Here is a 27856-nt window from a genome sequence, read left to right as displayed (position 1 = left end):
TAGTCTTTATGCGCGTGCAACGTAATATGCATTGTCTACACCAATAACCACGGTTACGTAATGCGCTTTTAACCCGAAGCAAAAATACGAAACGCACGCGAAAACCTGTTACACGCGATCCTATCCGTACAAAGTGTACGATCGAAGATGCTTTCTAAAAAAAAAAAAAAGGAAAAGAGATTACGTTGGATTTTTCATCGCGATGAAATACACGAAAAATGATCGTTCAAAAAAGAATATTCGAATTTCCATTAACAATTCCAGTAACACGATGGAAAATAAATCGATTTGAATTCCAACGAGCTCGTCTCTCCTCGATCTTTCGTTTCCCACATATTTCGCCAATTTCGAAAAAAATCACAAAATTCCTCGTCGAATAATCCACCACCTCCACCTTCATCCCGAAGAATAACCACGAATTTGAATTATCGCGCGAATCTATTCGAGGGGATGGAATTCTAATCGTAATACTTCTCTCTCTCTCTCTCTTCCTCTCTCTCGAGGTTCATCCGCGGATCATCCGGATATTCGTAGCCAGAGATTCGTCGTGGAATTCGTTATCCAAGTTGGCTAGGGATTCGAAGAAAAGCTACGATCGAATCGCGACCTCTCCTCCTAGACTTTTTATCCTCCTCTCGTTGTTTCGAGCCAACTTACTTATCCCTTTGAGAAAGAGAAAGAGAGAGAGAGGTTGTCGTCCCATTGTGCGTTCCGTTTTTGCACGTGGAACAGGGGGAAAATTTGAGAGAGAATTCTCCGTGGCGCTATTACGCGGTGGAAAAGGGAAGACGAGGAGATGAAGAGGAACCCTCGGCCACTGTCTACGACGCTTGCTGAATTATTGGCCGAGATGGCCATTCTCCATTGTCATGTCATACTCCCGGTAGAGTTGGCGAAGAAAGGGAGGAGGAGGGAGGGAGTTGGAAGGATCGTTTCGTTCCACGTGGACGTAACAAGAGCACGAAATTGGCCGAATATTTTCGCCAATTGATCATCCTTGGGAGAGCATCGTTCCCAAGTTGGTCGGAGTTGTTCTTTCGTTTCGAGCTATTGGCCTCGGTATTTGAAATTGGTTTTTCGGGATAGGAAGAAGGTATATATTGGGTTGGTAACTAAGTAATTGCGGATTTTTTTTAGAAAATCAAAGACAATTTTTTCATGGAACTAAATAACTTTATTCCGTAATGCGTTGCCCATTTTGATCAATGACCTTTTGCTATCTTTCAGGCAGCATCATAATCCCACGTTCATAAAACTTGTGGTTTTTATTAGCAAAAAACTGAATCAGGTACGATTTGATATCATCATCGTTATTGAAATTTTTACCATTCCAGGAGTTTTGTAAAGATCGAAACAAAAAGTAATCGGATGGTGCAAGGTCAGGACTACATGGTGGATGTGGCAAAACATCCCAACCAAGCTCCAATAATTTTTGCCGAGTGACCAAAGATGCGTGTGGCCTTGCATCGTCACGATGGAATACAACACCTTTTCGATTTGTCAATTCGAGCTGCTTTTCTTCAACCGCATTGTTTAATTTCGTTAGTTGTTCGATGTAGACAATAGAATTGATCGTTCGGTTGGGTGGTAAGAGTTCAAAATAGACAATTCTTTTGTAATCCCACCAAACTGATAACAAAACCTTCTTTCGACGAATATCAGCTTTTGATATTGTTCGAGCTAGTTCACGTGGCCTGCTCCACCATCTTTTCCGCTTGATATTGTTGTAAACAACCCATTTTTCATCGCCAGTTATCGGTCGTTTTAAAAATGGATCATTTTCATTACGTTTCTTTAGCAAATCGCAGCTGTTAATGCGTTGCGTTAAATGCTTTTCTTTCAGTTCGCGAGGAACCCATGTATCGAGTTTTCGAACATAGCCAAGTTGTTTTAAGTGGTTTTCAATGCATGTATGCGATACATGAAGCTTCTCTGCAATCTCACGAGTTGTACTGTGACGATCCGAATCGATTATCGCTTTGATTAGGTCGTCGTCAACTTCAACTGGACGACCAGAGCGTTTTTCGTCTTTGAGTGAAAAATCACCAGAACGAAATTTGTCAAACCAATTTTGACACTGCCACTCTTTTAAGGCTTCGTCGCCATAAACAGCGCATAACTTTTTGCGAGCTTGCGATGCGTTTTTCCTTTGCGAAAATAAAAAAGCAAAATATGAGGATAATGTTCCTTTCGATTTTCCATTTTTCAACGAAAACTACGCAACCGATCAAAAAACTTTTTTTACCGATTGACAGCTGAATTGCCAACTATCAAATAACAAAATGTGTTTTACATTTGGACTACGCCAGCAAACCTGAAAATTCAACTGAAGCCATCTCTGAGTGAAATCCGCAATTACTTAGTTGCCAACCCAATATATATATATATGTATATATTTGAAATGATTCGAGGGATGTTTCGAACGTTATTGTTTCGAGTTCGAAATGTATCGTTAGGGTTGAAACGAAGGTGTTGAATTTCGAAAATATCGGGATATGGATTGGGATTAACGGATTAATGGTTGGAAAGTGGAGATACGATAGACGTGGAATGGATATATTGGAATCGAGAGAAACCCTTTACGACGAAAATTTCGCGCCGATTCCTCGACTCCCAACCCTCTCTATCGATTGGCGAAACTTTGCAAAATTATCTTCGTTATTAGTTGCCATGGAAACGTGCGGGTATCGCTTGCAAGTTCGTTAATTAACGTGGAAAATTCGTTAATCGAGAAAAATTTAAGTTGTTTTCGCGAGGAAGGTATGCGATCTATAGAGAATTTTAGCGTTGGATTCTTCTGTTAAAAGTGAGATTTATATTAAAAATCCTATTTTTTTTTTTTATAGTCAATTATAGCAAGTAATATTTAAAATATTAGATTCATCGAATAAAACAATAACTCTTGTCGAGGCACAGAGTTTTCTCTGCGTTTATCTCTTTGGCAACTTTTCATTATTTTATTAGCAATCGATCGTTAAGATCCCATTTTCACCAAGTTTATTTATTTATTATTATTTTTTTTTTAAGCTGCAACTTTATCGATTACACGATTTATTACAAATAATGGAGATTTACTCCGGAAACAAATTGGATAACGGGCAATCGTTTTTCCATTGAGCGAGGAACAAACGCAACGACGCGTGAAGTTTGATTATAACGAAAAATATAACGATGGGGAAAGCGGCCTCTAATGAATGAACGCACTTGGATGGTGTATAACGGTATAAATTCGCTTTTCGATAAAATTGTAACTTTCGATATCATTAGACGAATAATTCGTTGTAAAACTTTAAAAAAAAAAAAAAAAAACACCCATCTGGATACGCTCGATTACCATTCAACCGACTCCCCCGTCACGCTTTTGAATAACGTTAATTCGAAGTGACGTTTTAATTCCCCGTTCAAATCGCCTCAATTTTTCTCTCCCTTCCTCCTTTCCTTCCTTCCTTTCTTCCAAAAAAAAAAGAAAAAAAAATCTTAAACCTCACTCACTAAAACTAAAGCTAAAACTCTCGTAAACCTCGCTCAAGATTGAGTCCTCTATCTCTCTCTCTCTTTCTCTCAAGATGGAGAAATATCGACGTAACGGAGGAATTCCGGAATAAAAAATTCTCAGGGGATATAAATCACGTTCGAGCACGTTGTTACAGAGAGATAGAAAGCGCGAGCGGCGGCAAGGGGCCCGGGAAAATCTTTCGGCGTGTAACCCAACTTGCCGTTTGCCTTAATAGTGATGGATGGCTCGAGATTCAACCGATAATGTCCGTGTACTACTTCAGTCGAGAATTTCGCGGCCTCTCCAGTTACAGCAGCTAGTCACGCCATCTAGCGTAGCGCACATATACACACATATATAATATATATATAAACGCACACGAACGAAGGAGGAAGAGAATGGAACGCAAGTTGTTCGACAGTGGGCGTGCAAGCCAGGTGCACAGCCAGCTCTATGATTACGCGCACGGCAACTTCGTTATCTGTATTCTATGCTCGGTTCTGGTGATTAGTGTGGAAAGTTTTCGTATAGACGAATATTTGCGGTAGAGATTCCACCGAATCGGTCCGATCGAAGTGTTATCGAATCGAGTTTCGCGTTTCGAAAATTTTCGTCGTCGTTTCTCTCTCTCTCTGTCTTCGGTGAGGGATAAACGCGTTCGTCTCGCGTGACTCAAGCGAGAGAGAGAGAGAGAGAGAGGGAGATAGAGAGAAAGTTACGCGACGCGTTTGGCGATAATTATCTCGGTTTTGGACGAAAGAATTGCGATCGGGCCATCTAATTTCGTACGTTAAATACGCGCGACGCGTTGATTCCATCGGTTGGATAAAGTATAATATAATTTATAAATTTTGTGTTTACAGTTACGGTTTGTTGTTAACGTCTCCTTCGTTTAATTTCTTGTTGCAATTAAATGTGAGCTACAACGAAGTTTTAAAGGAATCATCATTTTTTTTTATATGTTTGAATAATCTTTTCCAAACACTTTTCGTTTCGTTTTCGTTTTCGGGGACGAAAGAGATGCGCCTCGTTTCGTTAAAAGAGAATGTTGTTTAATTTCGAGCTATGAATTCTCAAAGTTTTTGTCGAAAAATTTGTCTAAAGATATATTTCCCTTCTTTTTTTTTTTTTTTTAATACACGCAGAGACGAATGACGAAATCCCAACAAATCTGTCAGATTTTTTTCAAATTTTTCAATTTATAGTTGTCGATGAAAAAACTGTATATCCATTGTGTCGCTCTCGGAATATTTTTTCATTTTTAATTTTCCCTCCGTCTACGTATTCGGCAAACAGGGGGGAGGAGGGGAGAAGAGAAGAGGGGAGGGGAGGGGGGAATGCTTGAATTCAGGATCACGACGAGATTATTTAGACCGTGGATACGTTTAATTTTTGCGTATATAACGACGGGAAATATTTATTTTTTTTTATTTATTTATTTTTTTTTTTTCATATATACAAAAATTCGATAAAAAAATAATATCCGCGTTATTTACCGTCCCGGTAAAGAAGATAAATTTTAGATCCATGTCCATTTTTCTCGGCCAATTGAATCGCTCTATTGTTCGACGAATTAATTCGATAAGCGATAATAATACGAATGCGGATATTGCTCGATATAAACGATACGGGACGAGCCATTTTCGATAATTAGGTTTATTTTATCGATTTAATTTGCCACTCCTTCCCAATATTAATCGTTTCACCTTTTTTTTTTTTTTTTAATATTTGCCGTTTAATTTTCATGTCACGACTCGAAATCCCGATGATCAACCAATATTTAACGCTATGATTAAAAGTTAATCATGATATCACGAATTTGTGTATTTTAATCCTCGTCATCGTGATAGAGATAGTCGATTTCGAAATAGCGAGAAAAAAATAGAAAAAGGAACGTATTTTACGTATTTCACGTACGTTACGAAAGAAAATATTTACGTTTGAAAAATATTTATACAAAAATCCGCATTTTCTTATCTTAATAATTCAACGTGGAATATTTCCATCCCTCCCCCTTTTTTATCTTTTTTCTGTATCTAGTTTTTAGCACTCAGTTCCTTTCCGTTCCTTTCTTAAAAGCTTTCCCGTGTCACTTTTGCTCGCTTTTCCCTCAAAGTGTTTACCGAGTGTTCTATTACGTATATGTTGAGTTTTTAATCGGTTCTGCAACTACTAATCCTCTTCCCATATTTGCGTACCGAGTAATCAATCTCGATCGATAAAATCGATCTTTCTTTCAATCTTTCGTCCGTGCAAATTTTAAGAGAACTAAAAAAGAAGAAGGAAAGGTTTGGATACATCGAAAAGGAAAGGAAACGTCGATGAAGCGTGGAGAGCTCCAAGATCAGCTCCTTCTCAAATTAATAATACACCCAAGTTTCGATTACTTCTCCAGCGTTTAATGTATCGATGAACCGAAAACTTGTCAAAATCGATTATATATACGTCTGGAAAATTATCACGAGAATTATTCATTTTTATAACCAAAAAAAAAAGAAGAAAAGCTTACATCGAAAAGGAAAGGAAGCATGGAGAGCTCGATTTCCTCCAAGATCAGCTCCTCCTCGAATTAATAATACAAGTTTACTTCTCGATTACTTTTCCAGCGTTCAATGTATCGATGAACCGAAAACTTGTCAAAATCGATTATATATACGTCTGGAAAATTATCACGAGAATTATTCATTTTTATAACCAAAAAAAAAAGAAGAAAAGCTTACATCGAAAAGGAAAGGAAGCATGGAGAGCTCGATTTCCTCCAAGATCAGCTCCTCCTCGAATTAATAATACAAGTTTACTTCTCGATTACTTTTCCAGCGTTCAATGTATCGATGAACCGAAAATTTGTCAAAATCGATTATATATACGAAAATCACGAGAATTATTCATTTTTATAACCAAAAAAAAAGAAGAAAAGGATACATCGAAAAGGAAAGGAAACGTTGATGAAGCATGGAGAGCTCCAAGATCAGCTCCTTCTCGAATTAATAACAGCCAAGTTTCGATTACTTCTCCAGCGTTCAATGTATCAATGAACCGAAAACTTGTCAAAATCGATTATATATACATCTAGAAGATTATCACGAGAATTATTCATTTTTATAACCAAAAAGAAGAAGAAAAGGATACATCGAAAAGGAAAGGAAACGTCGATGAAGCGTGGAGAGCTCCAAGATTAGCCACCCTCGAATTAATAAGCAAATTAAGCCAAGTTTCGATTACTTCTCCAGCGTTCAACGTATCAATGAACTGAAAACTTGTCAAAATCGATTATATATACGTCTGGAAAATTATCACGAGAATTATTCATTTTTATAACCAAAAAAGAAAAAGAAAAGGATACATCGAAAAGGAAAGGAAACTAAACTGCAAGCGTGGAGAGCTCAATTTCCTCCAAGATCAGCTCCTCCTCGAATTAATAATACAAGTTTACTTCTCGATTACTTTTCCAGCATTCAATATATCAATGAACCGAAAACTTGTCAAAATCGATTATATATACGTCTGGAAAATTATCACGAGAATTATTCATTTTTATAACCAAAAAAGAAGAAGAAAAGGATACATCGAAAAGGAAAGGAAACCAAACTGCTCGCGCGTGGAGAGCTCGATTTCCTCCAAGATCAGCTCCTCCTCGAATTAATAATACAAGTTTACTTCTCGATTACTTTTCCAGCATTCAATATATCAATGAACCGAAAACTTGTCAAAATCGATTATATATACGTCTGGAAAATTATCACGAAAATTATTCATTTTTATAACCAAAAAAGAAGAAGAAAAGGATACATCGAAAAGGAAAGGAAACGTTGATGAAGCGTGGAGAGCTCGATTGCCTCTAAGATCAGCCCCCTTCAAATTAATAATACAAGCTTCTCGATTATTTCTTCAGCGTTCAACGTATCGATAAACCGAAAATTTGTCAAAATCGATTATATATACGAAAATCACGAGAATTATTCATTTTTATAACCAAAAAAAAAAGAAGAAAAAGATACATCGAAAAGGAAAGGAAACCAAACTGCTCGCGCAGAAGCGTGGAAAGCTCGATTTCCTCCAAGATCAGCCCTCGAATTAATAACACAAATTTCGATTACTTCTTCAACGTTCAACATATCGATGAACCGAAAACTTGTCAAAATCGATTACATATACGTCTGGAAAATTATCAAGAGAATTATTCGATTTTACAACCCTTTTTTCCTACACACTCTTGTAAAACCTCTTCTCGACCCAAAACTTTACTCCTGCGCCGAAATACGATCCGCTTTTTTCCTAAGGAAGGAAAATTTTTCGAGGGAAGCGTAACAGGTGCGAAACGAGGCAGTTTTTAATATGATAAACGTTGGAGGATAACACGAAATTAGATCGGATGGAAGGAGGAGAAGCGTAAAATATTATTTGGAAAATCGATGAAAACGTGTAAACGAGATTGCGTATCTCGTTATGTTCTTCGTTGTGAAAAATCTGAAAATCTTGAAAAAGTAAGAAATTATTTTCTTCTTCATCTTTGAAGATTGGCGAGAATAGTTGAATTGAAGGAGAGATGTTCAATATTATTTATTGCAAATTGTGAAAAATATGCGAATTGTGGTACGATGGATCGAGGAGAAATTTCATCGAAGCTTTTTTGACGAAACTTGTGAAATCGAAAGACGCAAGGTCGAGATCGGTCCATAAAATATCGATCGTCACGCACGCCATCGTGGCGTCCATTGTGGCGGGTCGGGGATCTCATAAAGCTCCATTGTTTAGCTGAGCTCGCATTCCTAAATCTCCATTGTCGCGTAGTGGATACACAATTGTCGAAGGCCTTCGTTTCGGATCGATCAAACAATGCCACTGTTTTCGCGTTTCTTTATTTTTACAAACGTGTTGCTTTTCTTGCGCATTTTCTTCGAAGCGGTTCGAAAGAGAAGGGAAGACGAACCATTCGATTTCGGTCGAGATTTTTCAATTAGGAATTCGTTTTGCTTCTACCTCTTCAAAGGAAGACGAGACTCGAATAATTCGATTTCTTTACTGGTTCTGAAGATTAGAGATGTAACGAAGAACGCGTTCGTTTACAAACATCGTATCAATCTTCGAAGGGATGGAAAGAAGGAAGGAAGAAAATTCGAACGATTCGATCGAGATTTTCAATTAGAAATGTAACAAAGAACGCATTCGTTTACGAATCTCTTATTCTTATTCATCGCCAATCTTCAAAGTAATTGGAAGCAAGATGAAACTCGAATAATTTGATTTCTCGATCTTCTTTACTGGATCAACATTTTCAATTAGAAGTGTAACAAAGAACGCGTAATACATTCGTTTACAAACATTATCGTATCTTACTTCAAAGACCAAACTTGAATAATTTGATTTCTTTATTGGATCAAAATTAGAAATATAACAAAGAACGCGTAATACATTCGTTTGAAAATATCGTGTCTTATTTTTCTTCAAAGTGATCGAAAGGAAAAAGAATTCGAATGATTTGATTTTGATCGAGATTTACAATTAAAAAATGTAACGCAGAACGAAAATGTAATACATTCGTTTACAAATATCTTACTCTTCTACAAAGCGATCGAAAAGAAAAGAGAAGCTCGAATGATTTGATTTTGATCAAAATTTTCAATTAGAAATATAACAAAGAATCCAACTCGTAATACATTCGTTTATAAATATCGTATCTTATTCTTCAAAATAATCGAAAGGAAAGAGAATTCGATTTCGATCGAAATTTTCAATTAGAAATGTAACAAAGAATCCAACTCGTAATACATTCGTTTACAAATATCGTATCTTACTTCGAAGACCAAACTTGAATAATTTGATTTCTTTACTGGATCAAAATTTTCAATTAGAAATATAACAAAGAACCCAACGCGATGCATTCGTTTAAAAATATCGCATCTTATTCTTCGTCAATCTTCAAAGCGATCGAAAGGGAAAAGAATTCGAATGATTCGATTTCGATCGAGATTTTCAATTAAAAAAATATAAGAACGCATAATACATTAAAAATATCATATCTTACTCTTCGTCAATCGTCAAAGCGATCGAAAGGAAAAAGAATTCGAATGATTTGATTTTGATCAAAATTTTCAATTAGAAATGAAACAAAGAACCCAACGCGATGCATTCAAAGTATCTTAAGTTCAAAGTATCTTATTCTTCGTTAAACTTCAAAATGATCGAAAGGAAAAAAGAATTCGAATGATTCGATTTCGATCTGATTTGAGATTTTCAATTAAAAATGTAACCTAACGCGTAATAAATTCGTTTACAAATATCGTATCTTACTTCAAAGATGGTTGAAAGGAAAACCAAATTCGAATAATTTGATTTCTTTACTGGATCAAAATTTTCAATTAAAAAATGTAACGCAGAACGCGTAATACATTTACAAATATCGTATCTTCAAAATGATCGAAAGGAAAAAGAATTCAAATGATTCGATCTCGATCGAGATTTTCAATTAAAAAATGTAACAAAGAACGCATAATACATTCGTTTACAAATATTATCTTATTCTTCTTCAAAGTGATCGAAAGGAAAAAGAATTCGAATGATTTGATTTTAATCAAAATTTTCAATTAGAAATGTAACAAAGAATCCAACGCGATGCATTCGTTTCAAAATATCTTATTCTTTGTCAATCTTCAAAGTAATCGAAAGAAAAAAGAATTCGAATGATTCGATCTCGATCAAAATTTTCAATTAGAAATATAATAAAATGGACCAAATGATTTTATGTAAAATGTATACCAGACGCATAGTCTTTAAATTTTTAAATTTTGAAATTTCCTCAACACGGCGGACGCATCGCGGCGTACCGTTTCGGGACAATTTTCGGGGAAATGTGTAAAATAGGTTAACAAGATGACGCAGTTCGATATACAATTTGTAGGAATACCGACAAGCGGAAACTAATGGCGATTCCGTACTTGCAAATCGCGTTAATAGTTAGTAACATAATACATACACACACACATATATATATAATTAATAACATTACCTACGTGTAATTTCGCGTTACAATATTTCACTAATTTCGAACAGAGATTTACATTTTTATCAACAAACAATTGCGAAAATTAAGAATTTAGAATATAAATTAGAAGAATAATAAGAAAAATCGTATACTGTAATTAAAAAATCTCGTTGAATTTGAAAAAAATTAAGAAAAAGACTCGCTCAAGTATAATTTAAAACGAATCTCCCAGAAACGAAAAAGCGGAAGAAGATACGAAAGATTGTTTCATAGGCGAGCGATTAAAAAAGTGGAAAAGGAATGTTTACAGAAAGAGCGACGTCCAATAAGTACTCTATTCAACTTTTCCCCTTTTATATATATATATATATATATATATATATATATATAATCAATAATAATCTCCTGCTTCACCATCGACGTTCCTTTTCCCGCGCCGATCAAAAGAGTGGAAAACGGCGCGCTCGATCGAAAGAAATTAATATCTCGAAAACCGGCCGAGATTCAACACTCCGTCTCGATCCTCTCAATTTCTTCTCTCCCTTCTTTCCGAACTTGTTTACGAACTCGCTGCGTGCCCTGTCCTCTCTCCAAGCGAGAGGAGGAGGAGGAGGGATGTACGATATCCCTTTCCAGTTATCCTCCTCGGTAAGTTGGATCCGGCGATCGAGTTAAAAAAAAAAAAGAAACGAGGCTCGGGGCGGGGCATAATTGCGGTACCAGGTTAAATTCCGCTTTACACGGCGGGATCACTTTTTAAAAAGGCGCGGCAGCGCGTAAACCCGACTCTCTGGATCGAGAGGGCGAACCTTGCACTCGTCCCATGCACTATATGCTTGCATGCATGTACACACACAAACAAGTACACACACACAAACAGGTACACACACACACACACACACACACACACACACACACACACACACACACACACACACACACACACACACACACACACACACACACACACACAGAGAGAGAGAGAGAGAGAGAGAGAGAGAGAGAGAGAGAGAGAGAGAGAGAGAGAGAGAGAGAGAGAGAGAGAGAGAGAGAGAGAGGTACACACACAGAGGTACACAGGTACACAGGTACACGTATATGCACACACACGTGCACTCGGGCAAGCCTTTTTTAATGGAAAACACGTATTACGTCGCTAAAGTAGCACAGGCTTTAGACGTCTTTTACGAGCTTCTCCCTATGGCGGGAGCCAGCCATTCGGTGAACACGCTAGTTTTTTTTCGGTACAGCATTTTCCTTCGATTCGAGAGAGGAGAGCAAACACGAGAGGGGGAGAGAGAAAGGGTACCAGGGCCAAGCCAATCTTTCTCCCGATCTTTCGTCGGGACTTTTATTCGCTTTTAACGAATCCTCCCTGGCGCGTCACGAGAGACGGTCGTTCCTTCGATCAAGGATAGAAGAGAGGGAGAAGTTGTTGTTACAATGTTCGATGGAAGGGAAATAGATGGATTAAAGAGTGGCGTTGCTTCCGATATTTGTTGTTTTTGTTGTTATTGTTGTTTATTATATATATGACGGCGATCTTGATGATAAATTGGACGAGTTCTTCGAATTGAATTCTTGAAGGGAAGTTTTGTTTTGAAAGAGGAGAGGCGAGGAGAGAGATATTCTCTTGACACGGTCAAGAGAAATAGATATCTGGAGCGAAAGTTCTCGCCTTCGATCTTTATCTCCTTCTCGAAACGACGCGAAACGCCCTCTTGATATTTCTCTTCGCGCGATTCCTCCTGTTATCGGCAACCATTCTTTGCAACCCCTTCCCGCACCCGCGCGAACATCGGTGGAAATTACTCTTGGACGATGAATCTGACGTTTTCGAGAGAGAGAAAGAGAGAGAGATACGATACTTTTGCGAAAAATACTATTCGGTTATTAACTCTTTAATATAGTCGCACTCCATAAAATTCCACTCGTACGCTATAATCGCACTATAAAATGCCATTAATATATTATGAAGGTTATCGTTGCTCTCCACAAGATGTCATTGATACATTATGATTATAATCGGACTCCATAAAATTCTATTGTTATATGAGCGACTATAATCGCTTTCTATAAAATTTTACTGATATACTATGGGCAACTATAGTTTTTTTAAGGTAAAATGCTATTGATACGAACGACTATAGTCGCTCTACTTAAAATTCCATTGATATATTATAGATTATCTTATAGATTATAGTCATTTTATATAAAACACTATTGACATACTATGGGCGATTATAGTTGCTCTATGTAAAATTTCACTAATATATTATGGGCAACTATAGTTGCTTAACATAAAACGCTATTGATACGAACGATTACAGTCGTTCTACTTAAAATTCCACTGATATTATGGACGATTATAATCGCTGTAAAATTTCACTGATATGCTATGAGCGATTATAATCGCTTTACTTAAAATATTACTGATATAGGCGATTATAGTTGCTCTATAAAAAATTCCACTGACATATTATGGGATAGCTGTAGTTAGAACTATAATTGCTCTATATAAAATTTCATTGATATATTATGGGCAACTATAATCGGTCTACATAAAATATTATTGACATATTATGGGCAACTATAGTCGATCTACATAAAATGCTATCGATATACTGGTCGCTCTATTTAAATTCCATTGATATATTATAGACGATTATAGTCGGTCTATATAAAACGCTGCTATGATTTACTGCGTGACTATAGTCACTCTCCATAAAATATTACTGATATACTATGGGAAACTATAGTTGCTCTATATAAAATTCTACTGATATACTATGAAAGACTATAATTGCTCTACATAAAATGCCATGATATATTATGAACGATTATAGTCGCTCAACATAAGGCAACTAACATATTATTGACGATTATAGTTGCTCTATATAAAATTTCACTGATATATTATGGGCGACTATAGTTGCTTAACATAAAACATTATTATATGAATGACTATAGTCGTTCTATTTAAAATTGATATATTATGGACGATTATAATCGCTCTATATAAAATTCCACTGATATACTATGGCAGATTATAGTCGCTCAGCATAAGATACAATTGACATTTGGACAATTATAGTTGCTCTACATAAAATTCCACTAATATATTATGGATGATTATAGTCGCTCTGCATAAAATGCAATTGACGTATTACACGCGACTAAAATCTACATAAAATTCTACATAAAATATGATGAAATTGACATACTATGGGCGATTATAGTCGCTCTGCATAAAATATTATTAACATACTATAGGCAACTACGATCTATTTAAAATACTATCGATATACTATGAATCTCTGCTTAAAATTCCACCGATATATCATATATTAAAGTCGCTCTATATAAAACGCTACTGATTTGATATGAGATTTACTATAGTTGCTCTGCATAAAATGCCATCGACGTACTACGGCCGACTAAAGCCTACATAAAATTCCACTGATATACCATAGCCGCTCTGCATAAGATGCCGCGTATTGAAGTTATTACACATCTAGTAACTTTCTCTGAAAGCATAGCATGGATATTTTGTTCTCATCATTTGTTTCTCACGCGATTATTATTATTATTATCTGTACAATCGTATCACATTATTATATCCTGTAATGTTCCTTGATTCCAAAGTTATAAATAAAAGTTTCGAGGAAAGTTATTTTTTCCAATAAACGTCAAAGCACTCGGGTTGCAGCGAGGCGTGCAAACTGGCTGCCTCTGACGATCCTTCTCGAGCACCGTACACTTTTTACCACCGATGGAAAAATCGCTCGTAGCGAAAGTTAAGAAAAATCCTTTGAAAAATCGTAAGAGTTAAGATAGAGGCCACTGCTAGAGAATTCCAAAGGAACTGTAACGCCATGTTGCCAAACTTCGATCGAAGTAAGAATCGAGCAATCGCTTGGCTCGAGGCAATTTGATTCGAGCAGATTACCTAAGAATCGGTTCGAGGATCAAGATTGTTGCGAACATTGTTGTTGGAAACATTGGAGCGGCGCGTTCCTCCTCAAAGGGTGAGATTCGAGTAATTCACTCCCTGTTCATCTTGGATAATTTTGATCGATCGATAATGTCTCTTAGACATCCTATGCACAAAGCTGCGATCAGAATTAGGATTTAACCAGAGAATACGCGAATCAAAGGAATCAAGGACCAAGGATAGATTCAGACAGAGGCACAGGATCGGTCGAAAACATTGATCGGGGCCAATTATCAAATTCAAAGTTGCCTGTAAGCTGGATAATTGGATATTACTGATATATAATATTCTGAATGTCTCCTTCCAAAAGGTACCACCTTTAACAGATAATTGCGAGACAATGGTTTGAAATTGAATTCAATTACAAAGCTTCGAGTTCCTTAAACGAAAACGAGTTCAATTTTTACCGAATGACTCTCGATTCGATTTAATTCATTCGATTGGATCACACTTCTGAGGCAAATATACCTAATTTCAATCAAGGAGATTTCAACTCGACGCATTCTCAAATCTTCTCAATCAACGTTGAACAGTTGTAGACGGATTCTGCTAACGCGTTGTGTTAACGAAACGAGATTGATGGATTTTAATCGATGATCTGCACGGATGAGGGTCCGATATCCGTCCGAATTGAATTGTATTATTTGTTATCCGCGAATGGTAAAAGATTTTGACGATGTTAACGAACGAGGGAAAGGTTTCTTTGGATTACACGTGGAACGCGTTTATGGGAGCGTTTATCGAGCGGTATTGATGACAGATCTATTACAAGTTGAATCGTGATATTTAGTCGGCAGACGTGCACGCGTTGTTTGCACGGATTAACGCATAGAAATCACAGAGGATATCGGTTGTCGAGGGAACGGAGGATCGGAGAAATGGTTGAACTGTGGTTGTCGAGCAATTGTTAACCCACGATATTTTAACTATTCGCGTCTCCTTTCGATTCAGATTCAAATAATTATCGTCGATGATATTTGAAAAAATTGTAATTTCATTCGTTCGTCCTCTTCATTTTTATTCGAGTATTTTTATCGATTTTATTTTATCGAATTATATATTATATAAGTTTCATTTTCCTCTATATTTGCCTACATCTTTACGTTCATTTTTAACAATAAATTATAATAAAGAATTAATAATAAGCGTTTTCTAAAAATTAAATCTCTGTATAGGCTCAAAATCGGAGAAAAATAAAATTTCGTGTCTGTGATCGTGTTAAATTTATGCTAAATTTTGTTGTCTTTGATTAACAAGAGGCACGGTTGATCGATTCAAAAAAAATCATCTTCGAATACGTTTCAACATTTCTTTCAATTCGTCGAACGAAATGAGATTCAATCTACGCTGTTGTATTTTTTCATTCACGGAGACTAAAAATTAATGAGATGTGTACTACAACGTACGTATTTAAAAAATCTTTCTTTTTTTTTTTTTCACGCCTCGCGATCCTCGAGGGATATGTAATCCTGGCACGAGTCCAATCGGAATAGAATTCTTCCGCGAAGTTTTGCGCGCTATGCCTACGATTTCTCTCGTGCCAACGATCCCATCCATCCCCCTTAGGAGGAAATTTTTTTCGAATTGTGCCACGCTAATCAGTTCCTGCGCACTGCGACGTGTGCCACATTTTATCTAGCCTCCTTTCCTCCCTTCCTCTTCGATTCCTTCTCGACGATTCGTGGCAGCGAGAGGAACAGATACGCGAGGTATTTACACATTATATGAGAATAGGGAAGAGAATTCAGTCGATGCAAATGGACATAGTTGGAAGGAAAAAAGAATTAGAGATCGAACGTTTTTTTTCTCAGAAGATAAATATAAATTATTCCGTGATATATTCTTGAATTCTACTTATATAAACTTATATTGAATAGAGTTTGAGGAATTGGAATTCTAACCTTATTAATAGTAGTACCAGCATTTATAGGTTATGTTCAAGTCAAATATTATATAATAGTTTTACATTTTTGATATATTTTTATATTCTATTTAAACAAACCATTAATAGAGTTTGAAGAATTGGAATTCTAATTTTATTAATATCAATAGCACCAAAATTTATAGGTTATGTTCAAATTAAATATCATATTAGTTTTACATTTTTGATATATTTTTATATTCTATTTAAACAAACCATTAATAGAGTTTGAAGAATTGGAATTCTAATTTTATTAATATCAATAGCACCAAAATTTATAGGTTATGTTCAAATCAAATATCATATTAGTTTTACATTTTTGATATATTTTTATATTCTATTTAAACAAACCATTAATAGAGTTTGAAGAATTGGAATTCTAATTTTATTAATATCAATAACACCAAAATTTATAGGTTATGTTCAAATCAAATATGTATCAAATATATATTAGTTTTACATTTTTGATATATTTTTATATTCTATTTAAATAAACCATTAATAGAGTTTGAGGAATTGGAATTCTAATCTTATTAATATCACCAGCATAATAGCACCAGCATTTATAAGTTATATTTCTCCTTCAGTTCAAATATCATATTAGTTTTACATTTTTGGTATATTTTTATGTTATATTTACACAAATCATTAATAGAATAAGGAATTGGAATTCTAACCTTAACTTTATTAATATCATAGCACCAGCATTTATATGTTCTTCTTTCAATTCAAATGTCGTATTAGTTTTGCATTTTTGGTATATTGGTATTTGATATTTGGACTTTTATATTTACACAAACTATTAGAGTTTGAGAAATTGAAATTTTAACCTTATTAATATCAGTAGAACCAACATTTATAGATTATGTTCAAATCAAATATCATATAATTTTACATTCTATTTACACAAACTATTAAGTAGAGTTTGAGAAATTGGAATTCTAACTTTATTAATATCATAACACCAGTACTTATATATTCTTCTTTCAATTCAAATGTCATATTAGTTTTGCATTTCTGGTATACTTTTATATTTATACAAACCATTAGAGTTTGAGGAATTGGAATTCTAATCTTATTAATATCAGTAACACAAGCATTTATAGATTATATTCTTCCTTCAACTCAAACATCATATTAATTTTACATTTTCTATATACTTTTATATAACAATTCAATATTTTTATTACACCCTATGGAATATTTTTCAAAATACCTACAAAGATCCTTTACAAATAGTAGAATAAGTGTCATTCGATGAAAACTTTTGCTGTCATCCAAATCTATATATAACACCAGCATTTATAGGTTATTCTTCTTTCAACTCAAACATTATATTAGTTTTATATTTTCTGTATATAACAATTCTGTATATAACAATTCAATTTTATATAACAATTCAATAATTTTATTACACCCTATGGAATATCTTTCAAAATACCTACAAAGATCCTTCGCAAATAGTAAAATAATCATCATTCGATGAAAACTTTTGCTGTCATCCGAATCTATCCGAAAAACGAAATTCTTCCCTGATCATTGTTTTCGAAAATCGCTTCGTTCATCACCGAGAAAGAAAACTTTTCCATCCATCCACTTCTTTTTTACCCATCTGATATTCTTCACTCTTCGCACGCTCTCGACGTTTGTCGACACACACACACACACAAATTATCTTCAGCAACCGCGACAATGATTGCTTGAATTTTTCTATCGATCCTCGCACCGAGTCGAGGCGAAACGATTTCTTGTTTGTTCGAACAAAGAGAATGACATTAACAAAGGAGGCGCGCCCGACAAACAAATCTGTATTCAACTCTCGCGGAACTTATCGGGTGTTATTAACTTTATCCCAGCGGCGGATAAATCCATCGGCATCGCGGGAATTTTAATTTATACGTCGTTGCCTCCTCGTAACGATCCGCTATCGTTAGAATCGAAAGCTGATTTCCATCACCTCTCCCCCCTCCCCTTTGATACTCTTCTTACACGCTTCTCATTTGTGATACTTTTTTCTTTCTCTTTTGAGACAAAATTATTGAAGACTCTCGATTCACGTTACTTTTTTTTTTTCTATTAAAGTAACCAGGATCGATGGAATGCGGAATTTTTATCGGCGTGTAGACGGAAGGATGGTCGTTTCGAGGCTGGAACGAGGGGGGGAGGGAGGCGAGAAATTCCTTTTGTTTCCCGGCAAATAATAAATTATAACGGGAAATCCTTGTTTCTCTGGGTAGAGAAAGTGAGAGCGGAGTGTGACGCGTGTACAACGTTATAACAAAGCGATGTATCGCGGTTCGGATTCGGCGAAGGGGAGGGGAGGGGGAGGGGCGTTTTCATCTTTCGACATTGGAATCGCTTTGTGTGTAAATTCAGCGGAGTGGATGTAACGGTTGACAATCGACGACGGGCTTTTGCCTTTCCACGGAACGGACACGGACACGTTCCTTTTGACAACGTCACCGCGCGTTGCGGATGCGTTTTCTTCGAGAATTTAATTCCCGAACAGCGGGGATACTCGGATGATATTCGATCGTTCCTTTCGATTTTTCGCCTTTGTTCGCGTTTCTTTCTTTCTTTCTTTCGATTTCCTTTTTTCTATTCATTTTTTGATTTTTTTTTCGAGATTTATAGGTATATACTGCTTGTAATATTAATTACGATTTAATATAAATTGCGGTGTATCGCTCGTGTTATTGTAACACGATAAAGTAACGAAATTTAAATGTTACAATAATGTCGTGAATTCTTGTTTATCGAATATTATTTCCAGAAGCAGGGCGGAATTATTACGGGTAAACAAGTAAGTTGGAACTCATTTTGTTTGTAATACGGTATAATATCACGTGCGTTCCGTGATTGAAAACATTAAATTATGCGCGCAAATAATGCCCGCATACAACATTCAAATAACATTTTAATGCGAAAGTTAATACTCGTATAGTTGTCAGATTTTCGTAAAATCGTGTGATTTAAATCGCACGTGTAATCCATAAATTTCAACCGCAATTTATCAATGGGAACTCGACTTAATAATCCTTTAATAATAATAAAGTTTCGATTAATAATAAATAATTATCCCTTTTTTTTATTTTTTTTTTGATTACAACATTTCAATTTTTCTCTTAATTAACAACAATTCGAGTCGCGAAGAATTGGAACGCGTGTCTCCTTGTCAAGCAAGATGGACATTTATTACGATAAATGATCGACAGCCTGTTGCATATTGAAATACCTTCTAATTGCGCGTGATGCGATTCTCTGCGGGGCTGACCTAATCGGGTTCATGCCATGCGTATTTTACGCGGAATACGCAGAATATATTTACCGCCATCGCTGTTCGAAGATTAATAACGACCGATTCCTCGAGCCAGATACGATAAAGCAATCGATCGAAGCTTGTTAAAATTAAAAAAAAAAAAGAAGAAACTTTAAACCGTCAAAACTTCGAAACGAGCCACTTTCGATCGACGAACGAACGATCGTTGGAAGCGCAAAATCTTCCCCTTTGAAACGTTTTTTCGTTCGTCCCGATACGACTTTCCGTCGCCGAGATATCGTCGAGTAAAGAGAAGTGTAATTTTTACCGTTCTTTCTCTCGCTCGTACCACCGACTCGAGACAAAATCCCTAGAAGAACGTACGCGCTTACCGAGAAAAAATCTAGGTCAATTGTGAGTCCATTCATAATTCCGTTAAGCGGTATGGAAACTTTGAATCTTTGTATCGAATAATTCGAGACGAATACGTGCTTGAATCGTACGATTTTTCGAACACCAAATTTATTTCGTTCGTGACTTCGTTACAAAGATGCATCGAGAGTTAAATTTATTTCAATTCGTTCGTACTTTTGTACGACACGTAGGAAGGATAATGAATGCGCATTTTTTTTTCGAATATTTTTTTTTTTTTCGATTTCTAATTTTCGTTTCATTCGAGGTTGAAGAATGACCTTTTAAATTTTCTGACACCTGTAGCCGAACTTTCGGTACTGAACGTCACGGGCACACGTATACGAAGCTTTATATATATATACGAGAGCGTACAAAAAGAATGATAAAGCATACTTGCCACGTATTAATTTACATAAATATTTTGCGAAACGGAACGCATCCCTCCATGAATTGCATATGTTATTTCTCACGCGATATGAATTACATGTAACAGCAGTTTATTATACCACGGCTGAAATAAAATTAAAGAGCGTTTTAATATGTACGATGGGACTCGTGAAAAGCAAAGCGTGAAAGGTATACGGTATACTACTACCGGATGCTTGCTAAATTTTTTACTTTAATTGCTTGTTTGCATTTATAAATTGTTGCGTTAATAGATCATTCGTTGTTAACGCTAACGAATAATTTACTTTGGGGAGATTTATCTTACCTTGACTTTTTAAAAACGAGTGAAAAAGTTCCTTTAGAAATAAAAAAATTCGATCGATAAAGCGGTCGATAATTATTCGAATATCCTTCCTTACCATCGATCGATACTTACCGTACGGTAAATACTATTTAAAAAAAGAAATTCTCGTTTCGATCAATATTCGTCCAATTATCCCCGCTTCAACCAAGCCGGGAAAAGATATACGTTTGCAACAAATGGAATACAATCACGAGAAAAGTCACACCCAAATCAAATAATGTTTCCAACGATGATTCCAAATTACAAACTGCTCCATCTGTTGCCCATCTGTTTTTCGCTAAGTTTAAGAGGGATTTAAGTTCGGTAGACGGGATAAGTTCGTTGCCTATTGGTGGCTAATGGACGGTGATACAGGATTCGCGTGTTACCAACCGCTAACGAGCCGGCAAATTGTTTTTGCGAATATCTCTCTCTCTCTCTCTCTCTCTCTCTCTCTAAGCCGCTCGGCTCTATTATAATCCGTGCTAATTTCGGCATTGTATTCGCTTTAAGTCACGGGATCGGAAATACTCCTCGGAGCACGTGAACTCCGGTAATCTGTGTACAGTCAGACTTGGGAACACCTGTTCCGTTTCACTGCCGAGACTAATTAGTCAATTAGCCGTTCCAGCGAGTATACGCAAACCTTATATCGCTGTTATCGAGATTCAATTCGATCAAATCTCTGGCCAAGAGGAAATTAGCCAACACGGATTCGTTTCGAATAATAATATAAATTTATATCGTACCCTTTCTCACGTTCAACGTATCGATTTCGATTTATTTCATTATATGTTTTTCCCTTCGTTTAAACTTGCATCACGTACGTTGTAAAATATCAAGAGGATTGTTTCTGGAGGCGATGACGATATTATACAATTTTTATACGTTTCCTTTTCCCTCGTTAGAAACAACTCCTTCTCCAAATTTGAATTCTCTCGAGAGATTGTCTCAGTTTCTTAGCCAATTTCGATTACCCCATCCCCCTCTTCTAGAATCTTCTCTCTCTTTCTCTCACACATATACAAACACAGTTTCTCTTGGAAAAAAATTGCGGCAATATTTTTCCTTGACGATTGGCTAGAAAACATGATAGATTTTCGATAGGCCTTGGTTTAAAGACGAGAGGAAGAAGACTGCTAACATCGCGTTCGATTTATGTTTCAGCTGCGTGGGTGGCGACTTTTTAAAAGTGTTTCTGCATTTGGAGGGGAGCGGCGTTTCCGAGTACACCCCCTGGTCCGGAGTGCTTTGCGGGGATCTGCGGGACGTCCCCCAGGTCCTCTACAGCTCGAGGTCCACGCTTATCTTGGAGTTTCACACCCAGGAATCTTCGTCCTCTAATGCGACCGGCTTTTTTGGAAATTTCCACTTCATCGATAGGCGTAAGTTATCGTTCGAATACTTTTTCGATTATCGTAATAAGATTGGAAGAATTTGGAGGCACGATGATATGAAAGAATCACACGCGTGCTTTATCATTTTGATTCCTTCGATCTAGTTAAAAAGGTTAATTCAACGACAACGAATTTCAATCGAATCTTGCTTGTCACAGCAATCGATCGCGATAAAGAGTAGGATTGACAGCTTGTTAAAAAGATCTGGCTAACTTACTTAAAAAAGGGGAGTTTCATCGGGTTATCGCTTATTATAGAGAAATTGCTTCGACTTTCCTTTTGTGGAAAAACTCTTTCGAGTTTTACTACCCTTCCTCCTTAACTAAAGGAACCGATGAACTCCTCGTGTCTATTCGAAAATGAGACCAATCGATGCGCTTCTTCGCGCAAATTTTCAAGATTGCGTGGAAGAAAAAATTGTTTTTAACAGCGGAATTGGATCCGTTGAATTTTGTTTAATTATTCCGTGAGACTTGCGTTTATAACTTAATGGTGGACAGAACATTGGTCGGTTAACAAATATTGACCGATACTAAATCTCTTTGTATCTTCTTATATTCGTAGAGAAAGAGAGAGAGAGAGAGAGAGAGATAGAGAGAAACAGAGAGAAAGATAGAGATAGATAGATAAATAGATAGATAGATAGAGACAGAGAGAGACAGAGAAAAAGATAGAGATAGATAGATAAATAGATAGATAGATAGATAGATAGAGATAGAGAGAGACAGAGAGAAAGATAGAGATAGAGAGAGACAAAGAGAAAGATAGAGATAGATAGATAAATAGATAGATAGATAGAGAGAGAGAGAGATACATAGATAGATAGATAGATAGATAGATAGATAGATAGATAAAGAGAGAGAGAGAGAGAGAGAGAGAGAGAGAGAGAGAGAGAGAGAGAGAGAGAGATACATAGATAGATAGATAGATAGATAGATAGATAGAGAGAGAAAGAGAGAAAGAGAGAGACAGAGAGATAAAGATAGATAGATAGATAGATAGATAGAGATACATAGATAGATATATAGATAGATATATATAGATAGATAGATAGATAGATAGATAGATAGATAGATAGATAGATAGATAAATAGAGAGAGAGAGAGAGAGAGAGAGAGAGAGAGAGAGAGAGAGAGAGAGAGAGACAAAGAGAGACAGACAGAGAGAGACAAAGAGAGACAGACAGAGAGAGAGACAGAAAGATACATAGATAGATAGATAGATAGATAGATAGATAGATAGATAGATAGAGAGAGAGAGGGAGAGAGAAAGAGAGAGAGAGAGAGAGAGAGAGAGAGAGAAAGAATTCGTGTTTATATTTTTGTCTAATTATGCGCGCGAACGGATGACGGATTCGCCTTTTTTCGAACGTGAAACGAGCAGTGCGTTGCAGGGAGACAGGGAGGGGGGGATCAACAAGATCGTGGAACCGCTAAAACTCGTGCTCCTCTGTGCCCGTCAGCTTCATAAATCTACCCGGTCGAGCATTGCGACGAGTGGAATATTTTCTACCAGGGAAGGGAAGGGGGCAAGTGTGTACGAATTTCTCACTTAAGCGCGACGTGTCTTCGTAAACGCGAAAAATAAATCGTTTCTCTCGAAAGTGAAAGAAAAAAGTATGCGTGTCGTAATAATAACAACAATTCGGGAATAACAATAAACAAAAAATATATATAATTATAAACGAATAGGGGGAATTTAGAGAAGGAATTAAAAATTTCGAAATTAAAAATCTCTAATTTTGCACGAAGGAGACGAGATTACCCGAAGCAAAGTAAACTTTACGCGAATCGAATACTCTTGAGGTTAACGAAGACAAATGGGACTCGATTCATCGAAGACCAATCTGACCGAGAACTTTGCCTTTGTTCGATCACGATCGTGCTACGCTTCCGCCCAACGCGTGCTTCGAACAAAAAAAAAAACATCTCTCAAATATTCCACGTATTCTTCGTAGCCACTTGCACTTCTTAAAAAAAAAAAAAAGCGTCCGTCGAAGGAATTCGAACCATTTGTCCGGCTTAAACACTTATCCTTCCTTAACCACTCCCGACGTTCCTCACAATAAATCTTTAGTAGCTCCTGCTATTACGAAACAACCGTATCCTCCTAAAAATATAACGTATATCCCCTTTAAATTTTAACCACGAACAAATTTGTATCGATCAATCTTATTTTCTTCTTCTTCTTTTCTTTATTATTATATATATATATTCTATTCTCTACTATTATATATAAAATATATATAAAAGTAACAGCAAAATAAAAAAAAAGATTAATTACATCAGATCAGATCAGTGAAATTTCATTCTTACATCAAATATAATAATTAAAGAGAATTAAAATATGTAAAATAAATTAAAATAAAATGTAAAATCCTTGATGTCAAAAAAATTCTTTCGATATATCTGATATATTTCTCGAAAATTTATATACCGGAGAGGGATGTCATCTTACCTCTAATTCTTACCTGTGAATTTCTTTAATCGTAGATTCGCTAGTGTCGAACTATCCTACGTAAATTTACGGGGATGAGGGTGGGGAGAAGAGCATGGCGCGCGGTTCGTTAGTAAACGTTTCACGACGCGCGGCAAACTAGGAAGACTAGGAGGAGCGTGTTTTAAATATAAAAATTTTTTATTTCGCTCACGTATTATCCTTATACACGCGTCCTCCCCCCTGTATAACCGTAATTCTTTTCTCTTCGCGAAACTGAAGAGACTGGGAGAGATTTTGCATCGCCAGAATTATTATTATTATCATTCGACCCCTTTCTCGAAATTTTCTCGAAAGCGTTTCTCCAATTTTCTTATATTTCCTCGAAACCCTTTCGCACCTTTGTTTTCGCATACCTTTCTCTCCCTCCCCCTTTCGCTCCCGGATTTTGGTTCAAAGTTAATCCGAGGTGGCCGAAATTTCGTAGGAGGATGCCCCTCCTCCTTCCGGTCAAGCATAATGGAAGTCGATAACCAAAGAGATTAGTCGGGCGGGGATTAGACGACAGGAAGATAGGAAAATCGGTGCACGGTGGCTGGCTTATCGTAAATCGTGTTATCAAAGCGACGTATAACGTATAATGTTTGTACAGGGGGAGGAGGGAGGAAGGGACCACTTGATCCCACGGGCTAACTCGATCGATATTCAATTTCGCCTCGTTCTCGGCGATCGTCGATTACGTCGTGACGTCGCTTTTATCACCGCGAGGGGGGCTTCCTCCTCACCCCTCCTGCTCCCTGATTATGGAACACCGGCCGCGCTCTCGGATCAATGACGAGTACGATATTTCGCGATTCATGGATCCATGTAAAAGTGGAAAAAGTGCAGCGGATTCGAACGCGTAAAGAACGTCACGAGTCCATTTCGTTCGATCCATCATCCCTGTCACTCGAAGAGACGCGAGGCGAAGGACAAGAACGGAGGGAGAGAAGGGAAATGTAAATATATATATATGTATATATATATTAGGAAAGTTCTGTCCTTTTTTGGAATAAAACAAAATACAAATTTTTTTCTTACCAATTAACTTTATCGAATAATATAATTGGTATTATTATTAATGATCTGTTGCCAGCGTGAGGGTAATTTGTGTATCCCATTTTTGAAAAATGTTTCATCTTTTGATGCGAAAAATTGAACCAGTGCTCGTTCGACATCTTCTTCATTTTTGAATTTTTTGCCCGTCAAAAAATTTTGTAAGGATAAAAACAAGCGATAATCAGAGGGGAATATGGTGGGTGCGACAGAATTTCCCAGGCTACTTCTGCAATTTTTTGACGAGTCCCTGAAGCAGCGTGTGGTCTGGCGTTATCGTGGTGCAGTATCGTGTCCTTCCTATTCAACATTGCCGGTCTCTTTTTTTCGACCGCTGTCTTTAAATTATCCAGTTGCTGACAATACTTCTCCGAATCGAGCTTTTCGTTCGGTTTTAAAAGCTCGTAATGTATTGGTCCTCGAATGTCCCACCATATACACAACATTCTCTTATTCAGAATCAAATTTGGTTTAGAGGTGGAAGGGCTAGGTTTTCCGGGTTCGCAATATGCCCTTTTCCTTACAATGTTGTTGCATGTAATCCACTTTTCATCCCCAGTTATCATCCGGTTCGAAAAGGGCTCGATTTTGTTCCGAGCAAGCGGAGATGTGCATATGATAACTCGATCGTCCAAATTTTTTCGACTTGATTCACGTGGCACCCATCTTGAATACTTCCACACCAATCCTATCTTCCGAATATGGTGAGAAATGGTTCGTTGAGCTGAATTAAGCCTTTTCGCGATCTCCGATGTCGTCGAAAAAGGATCTTGCTCCAACATTGCCTTAACAACATCGTCGTCGATCAAAGATGGTCGTGGCTTATCAGAAAGGTCGAAATCACCCGTTTCAAATTTTTCGTACCATCTTCTGCATGTCCTATCAGAAACTGTATCTTCACCAAACACTTTCGATAAATTTCTACATGCTTCTGTAGCATTTCTTCCTCGTTGAAATTCGTATAAAATACAGTGGCGTAAATGAACTTTATCATATAGTCGCCATGGGTATACTATCGTTTCACACTTAAGACTAATATGAATCAACTTTATTATAGTTTATTTACATTAAGCGATAAAAATATAGAACCGAACATGCAATAAATAAACATGCTTACATGGCGAAAATGATGTCATAGATTCGAACACAACTTTCCAATAGACCTGGAATATATACGTGTACTCTCTGCATCATCGATATTCCACGTTTATGCGACTTTGCACACAACATTCCTCCTTTCTCTTTCTTCGAAATCGTTCCACGATACGTGAATATCTTCTTTCTTGGAAAGAGTGGGGGAAGGAAGGAAAATTGGGCGTGTTCGCGTAGATTACACGACGGTGAACACGGCGAAGCGGGAGCGTGAAACGCGATCGCTGATTAACCGCGTGTAATTAAAACGTAATTTCTTGCCCGCGAGTAACCAGGCAAGTTTTAATCAAACCGGGCTGAAACCTGGAAGAAACAAGGAGAAGGGATGATGATGATCGTCGCGGTTACCGCAAACGGGCCGAGCAGCTTCTTCTTCTTTCCTTCCAAGCGGTATTCAAGAAAAAGAAAAGGAGAAATCTTAAATATTTTTCCTCTCCGAGGATTTATCGAGGGAGAAAGTAAGCTCATAAGCCTCGATCTAGCCAGAAATTTGGCGATCAACTGGGAAGATGTAACCCTTAACCGGTCAATTGTATCAAACGAATTGCCCTTTCCTCGATTCCCTTCCTTTTCCAAAAAAGGAGTAGAAAGAAAAACTGATTTATCAATTCACTGTCTCTATTCTCCCTTTCTTCTATCTGGAAATCGACGAGATCTCTTCGTAAACTTTCCCTTTTCATTTTTGAATAATTTTCTCTTACGAAAACAAATCTTTTTAATATCAACATTAATTAAATTTATTCCAATCTGTATAACAGTTTCAATAACCAAAATTAACTCATGAACTTTATTTTTCTTAGTTGCAAATAGATTGTACATTTCATTTTATGCAAACATCGAGTTACATAAGCTTCAGGATTAAAATTCGGGAGCTCGTTTATCGCCTCGCCTCGATGAAAGGGGAGGTATTCTGCTACTCATTCTCCGCCGTTGATCAAACTCTTGATAATTCTCTCTGGGCTATTCTCCACTTTATCCGC

The 27856-nt window shown here is 36.6% G+C and overlaps 1 protein-coding gene across 4 annotated transcripts in view; it reads left to right on the top strand.

Annotated features, from left to right (window-relative positions):
* LOC726948 (suppressor of lurcher protein 1) overlaps positions 1-27856 on the top strand; it is a 388735-nt gene that overhangs the window by 109465 nt on the left and 251414 nt on the right. For all 4 annotated transcript variants that reach the window (XR_409726.3, XM_001122665.5, XM_006563653.3 and 1 more), the window contains exon 4: positions 21964-22181. Coding sequence is in view for 3 of the 4 variants with exons in the window: in XM_001122665.5 (XP_001122665.2) it covers positions 21964-22181 (218 nt within the window). In the remaining variant the exon portion in view is untranslated. The remainder of the gene's footprint in view (positions 1-21963; positions 22182-27856) is intronic.

The sequence above is a fragment of the Apis mellifera genome, linkage group LG15 (assembly GCF_003254395.2).
Source record: "Apis mellifera strain DH4 linkage group LG15, Amel_HAv3.1, whole genome shotgun sequence".
Taxonomy (NCBI): domain Eukaryota; kingdom Metazoa; phylum Arthropoda; class Insecta; order Hymenoptera; family Apidae; genus Apis; species Apis mellifera.
Note: the sequence above shows the minus strand (reverse complement) of the source record. Positions and strands in the feature narration are given on the sequence as shown.